This window comes from Salvelinus namaycush, chromosome 14, assembly GCF_016432855.1.
Source record: "Salvelinus namaycush isolate Seneca chromosome 14, SaNama_1.0, whole genome shotgun sequence".
Lineage (NCBI taxonomy): Eukaryota > Metazoa > Chordata > Actinopteri > Salmoniformes > Salmonidae > Salvelinus > Salvelinus namaycush.
In genome coordinates this window covers 10763737-10778221 of record NC_052320.1, presented here as the reverse complement: position 1 = coordinate 10778221, position 14485 = coordinate 10763737, and the positions used below count along the sequence as shown (strand labels likewise).

At 45.4% G+C, this 14485-nt stretch overlaps 1 protein-coding gene across 1 annotated transcript; it reads left to right on the top strand.

Annotated features, from left to right (window-relative positions):
• Positions 1-1347: 1347 nt before the first annotated feature.
• Positions 1348-14125, top strand: LOC120059605 (sporozoite surface protein 2-like). The gene is made up of 2 exons (XM_039008734.1): positions 1348-1438; positions 13335-14125. Exons 1-2 carry the CDS (start codon positions 1348-1350, stop codon positions 14123-14125), a joined length of 882 nt encoding a protein of 293 aa, XP_038864662.1.
• Positions 14126-14485: the final 360 nt, after the last annotated feature.

The following is a 14485-nucleotide window of genomic DNA, read 5'->3' as shown; positions in this document are numbered from 1 at the left end:
GGAAGGTCTCGGCTTCTGGTGTAGTAGCCGCGGCACTATAGCAGCTTGCCAGCGCCTCAGGCTTGGCCTTCTTGGATACCGGTTGGTGCTGCGGAAGCGAAGTGGCCTGGGCCTTACTGAACCCCTCCCGGAGGTCCTGGTACTCTTCGGAGCAGGCGGAAAGGTCCGGGGCAATTTCCAAGCCCCCAGGAAAATATCCTGGGGCAGGCAGAGCTGACTTCAGGCAATGCTCGTGGCAGGACGGGCTCCAGCCCACGATGGCACCAGTAGCCTAGTCAATGGAGGTATTGTGTCACTGGAGCCAAGAGAATCCCAATACCACGGGAACCTGCGGAGACTCAACCAGCAGGAATTGGATCGTCTCGCTGTGGTTCCCAGACACTTGTAGGTTGATGGGTGTGATCTGGTGGGTGACCTAGCCTATAGAGCGCCCGTCCAGCGCTCTAACACACATGGGAATGGAGAGGGGTTGAGTGGGGATGGCCAGCTCGGACTCCAGGGTAACATCCATGAGACTCACATCGACCCCCGAGTCGATGGGTACCTGGAGAGACTTGGACTTGTCGCCCCACAGCAGGGTGGCATGGAGAGGTGGGCGAGTAAGGGGAGAAGAATAATTATCTTTAAGACCCACCAGAGTACTCACTCCAATGAATGAGCTGGGTCTCTTGAAGGGACAGGTAGACACATAATGACTGACAGTACCGCAATACAGACAACTCTGGGTGTTCAGACTGTGTACACGTCCGGCTGAAGGCAGCCTAGCCCTGCTGAGCTGCATCGGCTCGGGAAGAGGCAACACGTCAGTCTTCGCAGGCTCTTGGAGGAACTCAGGTAAGCTCGGGTCCTCTCTGGGACTTCCGGAGTTCATCAGATGCAAGGTGGGATCCTTGAGTGAGCGATTGGGACCGCAATCAGACCTCTTCTCCCTCCTACGTTCCTGTAACCGTCCATCGATCCGGATGGTTAAGGCGATGAGTGAGTTGAGTTCCGTTGGTAGTTCCCGGGCTGCAAGCTCGTCCTTCGCCCCCGCCAATAATCCGTGCAGGAACATGTCGAACATCGCTTCCGGGTTCCAGGTACCCTCCGCTGTCAGCGTGCAGCTAGTCTGCCACACTGAGGGCAGACTAGCTGCCACACTGAGGGAGCTCTGCCGAAGCTGGAGTAACTTCCGGGCAGCCTCTCTCCCGAACACCGGAGCCTCAAAAACCTTTCTCACCTCCGCCACGAATACCTCCAGACTGAGGCAGATGGTGGATTGTTGCTCCCAAACTGCCGTGGCCGAGGCGGGTGCCCTCCCGGACATCAGCGTAATAATGTACATTATCTTCGAGCTGTCCGAGGGGAATGAAGAAGGCTGCAGCTCAAAAAACAAGGGAGCACTGGGAGAGAAAGGCCCGGCAGTTTCTGGAATCTCCATCGTATCGCTCCGGGGGAGGTAGGCGGGGTTCCTGGGAAACCAGGGTGACGGCACTGCTACCAGCCGGGTTACTGAGGGGCTGGGAGGTTACCGTCGTGGTATGCTACCTAGTAGGCAATCCACGGAATTGCTCCTGCAAAACGTCCAATGCTAGGTCGTGGTGTTCGGCCACGTCCTGGAACCATTCCATCAGACCACGAAGCATCTCCTTGTGTCAACAAATGAGGGCTCCTTGGGAGGAGATGGAGTTGCGGAGCTGGTCCAAGTCTGCTGGGTCAGTCATGGCCAGTTCGTACTATCAGGAATCAAGGTAAGACCCAAGTGCAGACTGTGTGAAGTAACTATGTTTATTGTAACCACAGCGCCAGGCAATCGACAGGTCAAGGCAGGCAGGGGTCGACAATCCAGAGGTGGAGCAAAGGCACAGGATGGCAGGCAGGCTCAGGGTCAGAGACAGGCAGTGGTGAGGCCGGCGGGTACAGGGTCAGGACAGATAAAAAACCAGGAGGATGAGAAAAAGGGAGACTAGGGAAAAACAGGAGCTGAGAAAACGCTGGTAGTCATAAACGAACAAGACAAACTGGCAACAGACAGACAGAAAACACAGGTAAAAATACACAGGGAATAATGTGGAAGATGGGTGACACCTGGAGGGGGGTGGAGACAAGCACAAGGACAGGTCAAACAGATCAGAGCGTGACAAAAACGTTCACATTATCAGCTTGTGTTTGTTTACCTCAGTTATGTTTAACCATCTCTATGTGCATGTCATCTAAATGTGCTATGTATTGTTATAGTGTATCTATGTAGCCTAGATACCACATACATATACATATACACATATACATATACATATAAACTCGGCAAAAAAAGAAACGTCCCTTTTTCAGGACACTGTCTTTCAAAGATAATTTGTAAAAATCCAAATAACTTCGCAGATCTTCATTGTAAAGGGTTTGAACACTGTTTCCCATGCTTGTTCAATGAACCATAAACAATTAATGAACATGCACCTATGGAACGGTCGTTAAGACACTAACAGCTTACAGACGGTAGGCAATTAAGGTCACAGTTACGAAAACTTAGGACACTAAAGAGGCCTTTCTAATGACTCTGAAAAAACACCAAAAGAAAGATGCCCAGGGTCCCTGCTCATCTGTGTGAACGTGCCTTAGGCATGCTGCAAGGAGGCATGAGGACTGCAGATGTGGCCAGGGCAATAAATTGCAACGTCCGTATTGTGAGACAAGTAAGACAGCGCTACAGGGAGACAGGACGGACAGCTGATCGTCCTCGCAGTGGCAGACCACATGCAGCAACACCTGCACAGGATCAGTACATCCTAACATCACACCTGCGGGACAGGTACAGGATGGCAACAACAACTGCCCGAGTTACACCAGGAACACACAATCCCTCCATCAGTGCTCAGACTGTCTGCAATAGGCTGAGAGAGGCTGGACTAAGGGCTTGTAGGCCTGTTGTAAGGCAGGTCCTCACCAGACATCACCGGCAACAACATCGCCTATGGGCACAAACCCACCGTCGCTTGACCAGACAGGACTGGCAAAAAGTGCTCTTCACTGACGAGTCGCGGTTTTGTCTCATCAGGGGTGATGGTCGGATTCACGTTTATCGTCGAAGGAATGAGCGTTACACCGAGGCCTGTACTCTGGAACGGGATCGATTTGGAGGTCGAAGGTCCGTCATGGTCTGGGGCAGTGTGCCACAGCATCATCGGACTGAGCTTGCTGTCATTGCAGGCAATCTCAATGCTATGCGTTATAGGGAAGCCATCCTCCTCCCTCATGTGGTACCCTTCCTGCAGGCTCATCCTGACATGACCCTCCACCATGACAATGCCACCAGCCATACTGCTCGTTCTATGCATGATTTCCTGCAAGACAGGAATGTCAGTGTTCTGCCATGGCCAGCGAAGAGCCCGGATCTCAATCCCATTGAGCACGTCTGGGACCTGTTGGATTGGAGGGTGAGGGCTAGGGCCATTCCCCCCAGAAATGTCCTGGAACTTGCAGGTGCCTTGGTGGAAGAGTGGGGTAACATCTCATAGCAAGAAATGGCAAATCTGGTGAAGTCCATGAGGAGGAGATGCACTGCAATACTCAATGCAGCTGGTGGCCACACCAGATATTGACTGTTACTTTTGATTTTGACCACCCCTTTGTTCAGAGACACATAATTCCATTTTTGTTACTTATGTCTCAATTGTTGACTCTTGTTATGTTCAAAGAAATATTTACACATGTTAAGTTTGCTGAAAATAAACGCAGTTGACAGTGAGAGGACGTTTCTTTTTTTGCTGAGTTTACACATACATATACAGTTGAAGTCAGAAGTTCACATACACTTTAGCCAAATACATTTAAACTCCGGTTTTCACAATTCCTAACATTTAATCCTAGTAAAAATTTGCTGTTTTAGGTCAGTTAGGATCACCACTTTATTTTAAGAATGTGAAATGTCAGAATAATAGTAGAGAGAATGATTTATTTCAGCTTTTATTTCTTTCATCACATTCCCAATGGGTCAGAAGTTTACATACACTCAATTAGTATTTGGTAGCATTGCCTTTATAACTTGGGTCAAACATTTTGGGAAGCCTTCCACAAGCTTCCCACAATAAGTTGGGTGAATTTTGGCCCATTCCTCCTGACAGAGCTGGTGTAACTGAGTCAGGTTTGTAGGCCTCCTTGCTCACACACGCTTTTCCAGTTCTGCCCACAAATTTTCTATGGGATTGAGCTTTGTGATGGCCACTCCAATACCTGGACTTTGTTGTCCTTAAGCCATTTTGCCACAACTTTAGAAGTATGCTTGGGGTCATTGTTCATTTGGAAGACCCATTTGCGAACAAGCTTTAACTTCCTGACTGATGTCTTGAGATGTTGCTTCAATATATCCACATCATTTTCCTTTGTCATGATGCCATCTATTTTGTGAAGTGCACCAGTCCCTCCTGCAGCAAAGCAACCCCTACAACATGATGCTGCTACCCCCGTGCTTCACGGTTGGGATGGTGTTCTTCGGCTTGCAAGCTTCCCCTTTTTCCTCCAAACATAACGATGGTCATTATGGCCAAACAGTTCTATTTTTGTTTCATCAGACCAGAGGACATTTCTCCAAAAAGTACGATCTTTGTCCCCATGTGCAGTTGCAAACCGTAGTCTGGATTTTTTATGGCGGTTTTGGATCAGTGGCTTCTTCCTTGCTGAGCGGCCTTTCAGGTTATGTCGATATAGGACTTCTTTTACTGTAGATATAGATATTTTTTGTGACTGTTTCCTCCAGCATCTTCACAAGGTCCTTTGCTGTTGTTCTGGGATTCATTTGCACCTTTCGCACCAAAGTACGTTCATCTCTAGGAGACAGAAGGCATCTCCGTCCTGAGCGTTTGGAAATTTCTCGCAAGGATCAACCAGACTTGTGGAGGTCTACAATTTGTTTTCTGAGGTCTTGGCTGATTTCTTTTGATTTCCCCATGATGTCAAGCAAAGAGGCACTGAGTTTGAAGGTAGGCCTTGAAATACATCCACAGGTACACCTCCAATTGACTCAAATTATGTCAATTAGCCTATCAGAAGCTTCTAAAGCATGACATCATTTTCTGGAAATTTTCAAGCTGTTTAAAGGCACTAAGTCAAAACTGGAATTGTGATACAGTGAATTATAAGTGAAATAATCTTTTCCACATTGTTACATTACAGACTTATTCTAAAATATATTTAATCATTTTTTCCCCTCATCCATCTACACACGATACCCCATAATGACAAAGCAAAAACAGATTTTTAGTAATATCACATTTACATAAGTATTCAGAGCCTTTACTCCGTACTTTGTTGAAGCACCTTTGACAGCGATCACGGCCTCGAGTCTTCTTGGGTATGACGCTACAAGTTTGGAACACCTGTTTTTGGGAGTTTCTCACATTCTTCTCTGCAATTCTCTCAAGCTCTGTCACGTTTGATGGGGAGCGTCGCTGCACAGCTATTTTAAGGACTCTCCAGAGATGTTCGATCGTGAACCTTCGCCCCCCAGTCTGAGATCCTGAGTGCTCTGGAGCAGGATTTCATCAAGGATCTCTCTGTACTTTGCTCTGTTCATCTTCCTCTCGATCCTGACTAGTCTCCCTGTTCCTTCTGCTGAGAAACATCCCCACAACTTGATGCTGCCACCCCCATGCTTCACTGTAGGGATGGTGCCAGGTTTCCTCCAGACATGACGCTTGACATTCAGGCCAAGGAGTTCAATCTTGGTTTCATCAGACCAGATAATCTTGTTTCTCATGGTCTGAGAGTCTTTAGGTGTCTTTTGGCACACTCCAAGCGGGCTGTCGTGTGCCATTTACTGAGGAGTGGCTTCCGTCTGGCCCCTCTACCATAAAGGCCAGATTGGTGAAGTGCTGCAGAGATAGTTGTCCTTCTGGAAGGTTCTCCCATCTCCACAGAGGAACTCTGGAGCTCTGTCAATGACCATCGGGTTCTTGGTCACCTCCCTGACCAAGGCCCTTCTCCCCTGATTGCTCAGTTTGGCGGGCGGCCAGCTCTAGGAAGAGTCTTGGTGGTTTCAAACTTCTTTCATTTAAGAATGATGCAGGCCACTGTGTTCTTGGGGACCTTCAACGCTTCAGACATTTTTTGGTACCTTTCCCCAGATCTGTGCCTCGACACAATCCTGTCTTGGAGCGCTAAAGACAATTCCTTCGACCTCATGGCTTAATTTGTAATCTGACATACAATGTCAACTGTGGGACCTTATATAGACAGGTGTGTGCCTTTCCAAATCATGTCAAATCAATTGAATTTACCACAGATGGACTCCAATCAAGTTGTAGAAACATCTCAAGGATGATCAATGGAAACAGGGTGCACCTGAGCTCAGTTTTGAGTCTCATAGCAAAGGGTCTGAATAGTTATGTAAATACGGTATATCTGTTTTTTTACTTTTAATACATTTGCAAAAAAATATAAAAACCTGTTTTCGCTTTGTCACAATGAGGTATTGAGTGTAGATTGATGAAGAATATTTTTTATTTAATCTATTTTAGAATAAGGCTGTAATGTAACAAAATGTGAAAAAAGTCAAGGGGTCTGAATACTTTCAGCCACAAGAGCGTTAGTGAGGTTGAGCACTGATGTTGGGTGATTAGGCCTGGCTCGCAGTCATTGTCCAATTCATCCCAAAGGTGTTCGATGGGGTTGAGGTCAGGGCTCTGTGCAGGCCAGTCAAGTTCTTCCACACCGATCTTGGCAAATCATTTCTGTATGGACCTCGCTTTGTGCATGGGGGTTTTGTCATGCTGAAACAAGAAAGGGCCTTCCCCAAACTGTTGCCACAAAGTTGGAAGCACAGAATCGTCTAGAATGTCAGTGTATGCTGTAGCGTTAAGATTTCCCTTCACTGGAACAATGGGGCCTAGTCCGAACCATGAAAAACAGCCCCAGACCATTATTCTTCCTCCACCAAACTTTACAGTTGGCAGTATGCATTCGGGCAAGTACTGTAGTGTTCTCCTGACATTCACCAAACCCTGCTTCCATGAAGCTCCTGACCAACAGTTATTGTGCTGACGTTGCTTCTAGAGGCAGTTTGGAACTTGGTAGTGAGTGTTGCAGCCAAGGACAGACTATTTTTACGAACTACGAGCTTCAGCACTCGGCGGTCCCATTCTGTGAGCTTGAGTGGTCTACCACTTAGCGGCTGAGCCGTTGTTGCTTGTAGACGTTTCCACTTCAGAATAACAGCACTTACAGTTGACCTGGGCAGCTCTAGCAGGGCAGAAAAGTGATGTACTGACTTGTTGGAAAGGTGTCATCCTATGACGGTGCCACGTTAAAAGTCACTGAACTCTTCAGTAAGGCCATTCTACTGCCAATGTTTGTCTATGGAGATTGCATAGCTGTGTGCTCGATTTTATACACATGTCACTGATGGGTTTGGCTGAAATAGCCAAATCCACTAATTTGAAGGGATGTCCACATACTTTTGTATATATAGTGTATATCACAGGAGGTTGGTGGCACCTCAATTGGGGAGGACGGGCTCTGTTGCAGCCGTTATTATGAGCCGTCCACCCCTCAGCAGCCTCCACTGATATACATATACTGTCAGAGGAGAGAGAGGAGGCAGATAGAGGCAGGAAGCTACGTAGTAACAGGGATATGTCCTTCAGACTTCTCTGGTTCTCATGATGCTATGCTCTACCCCAGGGGTGTCAAACTCATTCCACGGAGGGCCGAGTATCTGCAGGTTTGAGTTTTTTTCTTCCAATTAAGATCTATTAGACAACCATGTGAAAGGAGTTCCTTATTAATTAGTGACGTTAATTAAGTACAAGGGTGGAGCGAAAACCTGCAGACACTGCCCTCCATGGAATGAGTTTGACATGTGCTCAACTACCAAGAGAACATGCTCTATGTGTGTGCTCCGCTGCCCCCTGGCAGACTTTAGTGGTACTACAGCCTACCTTTCTCCTCTCTGCCTTCAGAATATGAGTATAACACATATCATCATTATGGTGAGGCTGCACCACCACTTGTTGTCCCTGTGAGCACCTCACTGCCTTAGCCTACATGCTCGTCAGACATCACCACACATTGTGGTGTTGTCAATAAAGTTGTGTAATCCGCTGGCATCCATGACATGCACCACAGTCACCAAACAGTCACCCAACAGTCACCCAACACTTATGAGATAAGGTGTTATGTCACGTGGCGCAACAGGATTCATTGCAACATAACAAGACAACCTAGTTTCAGTAGCCATAAAACTTTAGTTACACACACCTACTGTTCAGAGAGCTGGGTCAATAATGATAGCCATTAAAGCTACATTCCACACACACTGGTCATCAACACACTAACACAAACTGTATGTTTAACATAATGTATGCTCTGTTTTAGAATGCTGAGGCAATAAGTTACATGAGATAAATCCAATTTAACAATGTGTATCATGTGTTTCTTACTCTCACTAAAGATCGAATCAAATTCAGACTGTTCTTGAGATCTAATCCAATTCAGACTGTTCTTGAGATCTAATCAAATTAAAACTGTTCTTGAGATCTAATCCAATTCAGACTGTTCTTGAGATCTAATCAAATTCAGACTGTTCCTGAGATCGAATCAAATTCAGACTGTTCTTGAGATCTAATCAAATTCAGACTGTTCTTGAGATCTAATCAAATTAAAACTGTTCTTGAGATCGAATCAAATTCAGACTATTCTTGAGATCGAATCAAATTCAGACTGTTCCTGAGATCGAATCAAATTCAGACTACTCTTGAGATCGAATCAAATTCAGACTGTTCCTGAGATCGAATCAAATTCAGACTGTTCCTGAGTTCGAATCAAATTCAGACTGTTCTTGAGATCTAATAAAATCCAGACTGTTCTTGAGATCTAATGAAATTAAAACTGTTCTTGAGATCGAATCAAATTCAGACTCTTCTTGAGATCGTATCAAATTCAGACTATTCTTGAGATCGAATCAAATTCACTGTTCTTGAGATCGAATCAAATTCAGACTGTTCCTGAGATCGAATCAAATTCAGACTGTTCTTGAGATCGAATCAAATTCAGACTGCTCTTGAGATCGAATCAAATTCAGACTATTCTTGAGATCGAATCAAATTCAGACTGTTCCTGAGATCGAATCAAATTCAGACTGTTCTTGAGATCGAATCAAATTCAGACTGTTCTTGAGATCGAATCAAATTCAGACTCTTCTTGAGATCTAATGAAATTCAGACTGTTCTTGAGATCTAATGAAATTCAAACGGTTCTTGAGATCGAATCAAATTCAGACTATTCTTGAGATCGAATCAAATTCAGACTGTTCCTGAGATCGAATCAAATTCAGACTATTCTTGAGATCGAATCAAATTCAGACTGTTCCTGAGATCGAATCAAATTCAGACTGTTCCTGATTTCGAATCAAATTCAGACTGTTCTTGAGATCTAATAAAATCCAGACTGTTCTTGAGATCTAATGAAATTAAAACTGTTCTTGAGATCGAATCAAATTCAGACTCTTCTTGAGATCGTATCAAATTCAGACTGTTCCTAAGATCTAATCAAATTCAGACTATTCTTGAGATCGAATCAAATTCACTGTTCTTGAGATCGAATCAAATTCAGACTGTTCTTGAGATCGAATCAAATTCAGACTATTCTTGAGATCGAATCAAATTCAGACTGTTCCTGAGATCGAATCAAATTCAGACTGTTCTTGAGATCGAATCAAATTCAGACTGTTCTTGAGATCGAATCAAATTCAGACTGTTCTTGAGATCTAATGGAATTCAGACTGTTCTTGAGATCTAATGGAATTCAGACTGTTCTTGAGATCTAATGAAATTCAAACGGTTCTTGAGATCGAATCAAATTCAGACTGTTCTTAAGATCGAATCAAATTCAGACTGTTCCTTAGATCGAATCAAATTCAGACTATTCCTGAAATCTAATCAAATTCAGAATCTTGAGATCTAATCGAATTCAGAATGTTCTTGAGAACGAATCAAAATCAGACTATTCTTGAGATCTAATCGAATTCAGACTATTCTTGAGATCTAATCAAATTCAGACTATTCTTGAGATCTAATCAAATTCAGACTATTGTGACTCCATTACTTCTATTTCTTCTAGTTTCCAATATCATTGAGCACACACACAGACACGCACACGTACACGCAGACTTCTCTCTCTCTCTCTCTCTCTCTCTCTCTCTCTCTCTCTCTCTCTCTCTCTCTCTCTCTCTCTCTCTCTCTCTCTCTCTCTCTCTCTCGCTCTCTCTCATTATGACTCACCCTTACTGAGCCACTGTATGTAAGGGGTAGGTTGAGACCTGATGCCCCCAGAGTTGTGCACTATGTATTGCTATGTATTAAATAAAGGTTAAATAAAAATGTTTTACAAAAAATGACAGTATCACAGTTTGGCTATAGGTGGCAGCATAGCCCCTGAGACTAACACTGCCTGGCTTCATGCCTTCCGGCTGTCTGGCTGTCAGGGCGCTCCTCTGATGCCTTAGTAGTGATGTCCAAGTCCTATTACAGGACCACAGAGAATCACTTAGCTTAGTAGTGAGTAGTGACTCACTCTCTCTAACCTGGGACTAAAACCTGATGTGACCAATGCAGCTCTTCATGACTCATATCTGGGTTGGGGTCAATTCCATGTAAATTCCAGTCAATATAGGAAGTGAACTGAAATTCCAATTCCAATTATCTTTAATGCTTTTAAATTAGGAACATTTGGAATGAGGAATTTTGGTTTACTTTCTAAATTGACTGGAATTGAAATGGAATCGACCCCAACCCTGACTCACAAAAAAAAATATATATACCTGTACCGTTATACCTACATAGGTGCAGTTAGCGAAGAAGGGAGGCCTACCTGAACTCTGACCTCCACAGAAACCTATAGATTCAAAGCCATATACTTTAGAGCACACAGCTCATCATCATACGCTAGCTTTAAATGTGTTGATAATCCCTTACATTCTTTTGTGTGACAAATGCAACATTGTCCCATTGTCTCTTTCAAGGGGGCTTAATGGTCACATGATAGGAGCATAGAGTAGACCAGGGCCCATATCCACAAAGAGTCTCAGAGTAGGAGCACTGATATAAGATCAGTTTGGCCTTTTATGTCATGATGAATATATTATCTAAATTACATCTGGGACACGTTCCTAAATCAGCAGTCCTACTCCGAGGCGCTATTTTAATACGGGCAAAGAGCAGAGGCCCATGCATCGCTGAACCTGGTTTACACTGACTTGAAGTCAGCTCAGCACAGTGAAGAATGAGATCACTCAAACCAAGATCTTTGGAGCGGAACCAACGGCTGTTAGGCTATTCAAATTAATTAACAAACGACCTTAAATTAAAACAGATCAGACAAGGAGGGCATTTATCAATTCAATAGGCACTCTCAGAAATGTGGCCTCCCTCCAGTCCGTCATTCCTCGATGCCTGCACGGCACCAGTCACAGACAGACAGACGGAAAGACAGACGGACAGACAGGTGGCCAGACATTCTGTAAGAACAACACAAATATATACTGTACTGTACATGTCAATGAAAAATTCACAGTAAAATTTAATTTCTGTACAATTTCAAGAAAAATACTCGACATTGCCGTTGAGCAATTTTTTACTTCAAATTTTACTTTTTACTGAAATGCCTCAGCAGCATCATATCTCAGGTTTTTTCTTTTAGTTTTGGAAGAAAAATATAATAAAATAAGCAAAAACTGGTAATAAAGAAGCAGCCAATCCAGAATGTTGTCACAGAGAGGTCTGATAAAGTGTATATTAAACATCACATCCAGATGGTCTTGTCTTTTATTTCAAGCAGCTGAGCCAGCCAGCCAGCCCATATCTGACCAATCTCTGAGAGACAAGTCAATCTCTTCTGGGCTCTGCCAATACAGTCTCCTCAGACAGCTAGAGGATAAAACCTGGTTAGCAACAAAAACACAATCAATAAAGATAGCACGCAACCAAACCACAGAGGAGGGAACCGATGGGTCGAGGAGAGAGAGAGAGAAAGAAAGAAAGATGGAGAAGGTGCTGAAGATAGAGGGGTGGAGAGAGAAGGATGGAGAGAGGGATGGATATATGGAGAGGGAGGGAGGGTGAGAGGGGGATAGAGAGAGATTCATGAGAGAGAGAAGGATCGTGAGGAGGAGAAATAGGGGTGCATCACATAAAGTGAGGAGGAGATACAAATAAAAGTAGGGAAGGATGAGGAATATTCACAGAGAGAGAAAATGAAGAGAGAGATAGAGAGAAGAGATAGAGGAGACAGAGAAAGAGAGAGAGAGGGAAGTGAATGAATGAAGGAGAGAGATAGAGAGAAGAGATAGAGGAGACAGAGAAAGAGAGAGAGAGGGAAGTGAATGAATGAAGGAGAGAGATAGAGAGAAGAGATAGAGGAGACAGAGAAAGAGAGAGAGGGAAGTGAATGAATGAAGGAGAGAGATAGAGAGAAGAGATAGAGGAGACAGAGAAAGAGAGAGAGAGGGAAGTGAATGAATGAAGGAGAGAGATAGAGAGAAGAGATAGAGGAGACAGAGAAAGAGAGAGAGAGGGAAGTGAATGAATGAAGAGAGAGAGATAGAGAGAAGAGATAGAGGAGACAGAGAAAGAGAGAGAGAGGGAAGTGAATGAATGAAGGAGAGAGATAGAGAGAAGAGATAGAGGAGACAGAGAAAGAGAGAGAGAGGGAAGTGAATGAATGAAGGAGAGAGATAGAGAGAAGAGATAGAGGAGACAGAGAAAGAGAGAGAGAGGGAAGTGAATGAATGAAGAGAGAGAGATAGAGAGAAGAGATAGAGGAGACAGAGAAAGAGAGAGAGAGGGAAGTGAATGAATGAAGGAGAGAGATAGAGAGAAGAGATAGAGGAGACAGAGAAAGAGAGAGAGAGGGAAGTGAATGAATGAAGAGAGAGAGATAGAGAGAAGAGATAGAGGAGACAGAGAAAGAGAGAGAGAGGGAAGTGAATGAATGAAGGAGAGAAAAACGGGAGTGTAGAAGGGATTTATGCTAGTCGTATAATTTCATAAAATGCCACTCCCCTCTCGCCCTCGCTCCTCTCTCTCTCTCCCTTTCTCTCTCTCTCTTTCTCTCCCTATCTCTCCTTTCTCTCCTAACCTCCTCAAACCCCCACCTCACCAACCATGGTGTCTCTCACTCCTTCTCCTCTTTCTCTCTCACACCAAGACAGACCTGCCCGTCTTCTACCGTCACCACCCTCACCAGCCGAACTACTCTCACCAGCCTCCCACCCTCACCAACCTAACTACCCTCACCAGCCTAGCTACCCTCACCAGCCTAACTACCCTCACCAGCCTAACTACTCTCACCAGCCTAACTACCCTCACCAGCTCACCAGCCTAACTACCCTCACCAGCCTCCCCACCCTCACCAGCCTAACTACCCTCACCAGCCTAACTACCCTCACCAGCCTAACTACCCTCACCAGCCTCACCAGCCTAACTACCCTCACCAGCCTCCCCACACTCACCAGCCTAACTACCCTCACCAGCCTAACTACCCTCACCAGCCTAACTACCATCACCAGCCTCACCAGCCTCCCCACCCTCACCAGCCTAACTACCCTCACCAGCCTCCCCACCCTCACCAGCCTAACTACCCTCACCAGCCTCACCAGCCTAACTACCCTCACCAGCCTAACTACCCTCACCAGCCTCACCAGCCTAATTACCCTCACCAGCCTCCCCACCCTCACCAGCCTAACTACCCTCACCAGCCTAACTACCCTCACCAGCCTAACTACCCTCACCAGCCTCACCAGCCTAACAACTCTCACCAGCCTCCCCACCCTCACCAGCCTAACTACCCTCACCAGCCTCCCCACCCACACCAGCCTAACTACCCTCCCCAGCCTCACCAGCCTAATTACCCCCACCAGCCTAACTACCCTCACCAGCCTAACTACCCTCACCAGCCTAACTACCCTCACCGGCCTCACCAGCCTAACTACCCTCATCAGCCTAACTACCCTCACCAGCCTATCTACCCTCACCAGCCTAACTACCCTCACCAGCCTAACTACCCCCACCAGCCTCACCAGCCTAACTACCCCCACCAGCCTCACCAGCCTAACTATCCTCACCACCTTCACCACCATCAACACCATCACCACCCTCACTAGCTAACCAATGACTAAGATTCTGCCCTGATGCAACTGCAGCACTTTGCAAATGGAAGACTGGACATAATTTCCCTAAAATGCTGGGGGGTTTTATCACCCATTTCCCTTTCATCAGCCTGCCCCGATGCATGATTGATAGCTGATGGCCCCACTGACAACTCAACATTTTTACGGCCAGATTTATAGGCTATCTGCTCCTGGCTTTTTACTGCTTAAACTCTGTAAAAAAGTATTATTTCTCAGATAAGGAGAGGGAGGACGCAGTGTGTCTTATATGTAGGGAGCAGTATAATACAGACCACCTAAATGTATGTAGAACTATGAGAAAGGGAGAAAGTCAAGAACATCACATCACTGCAT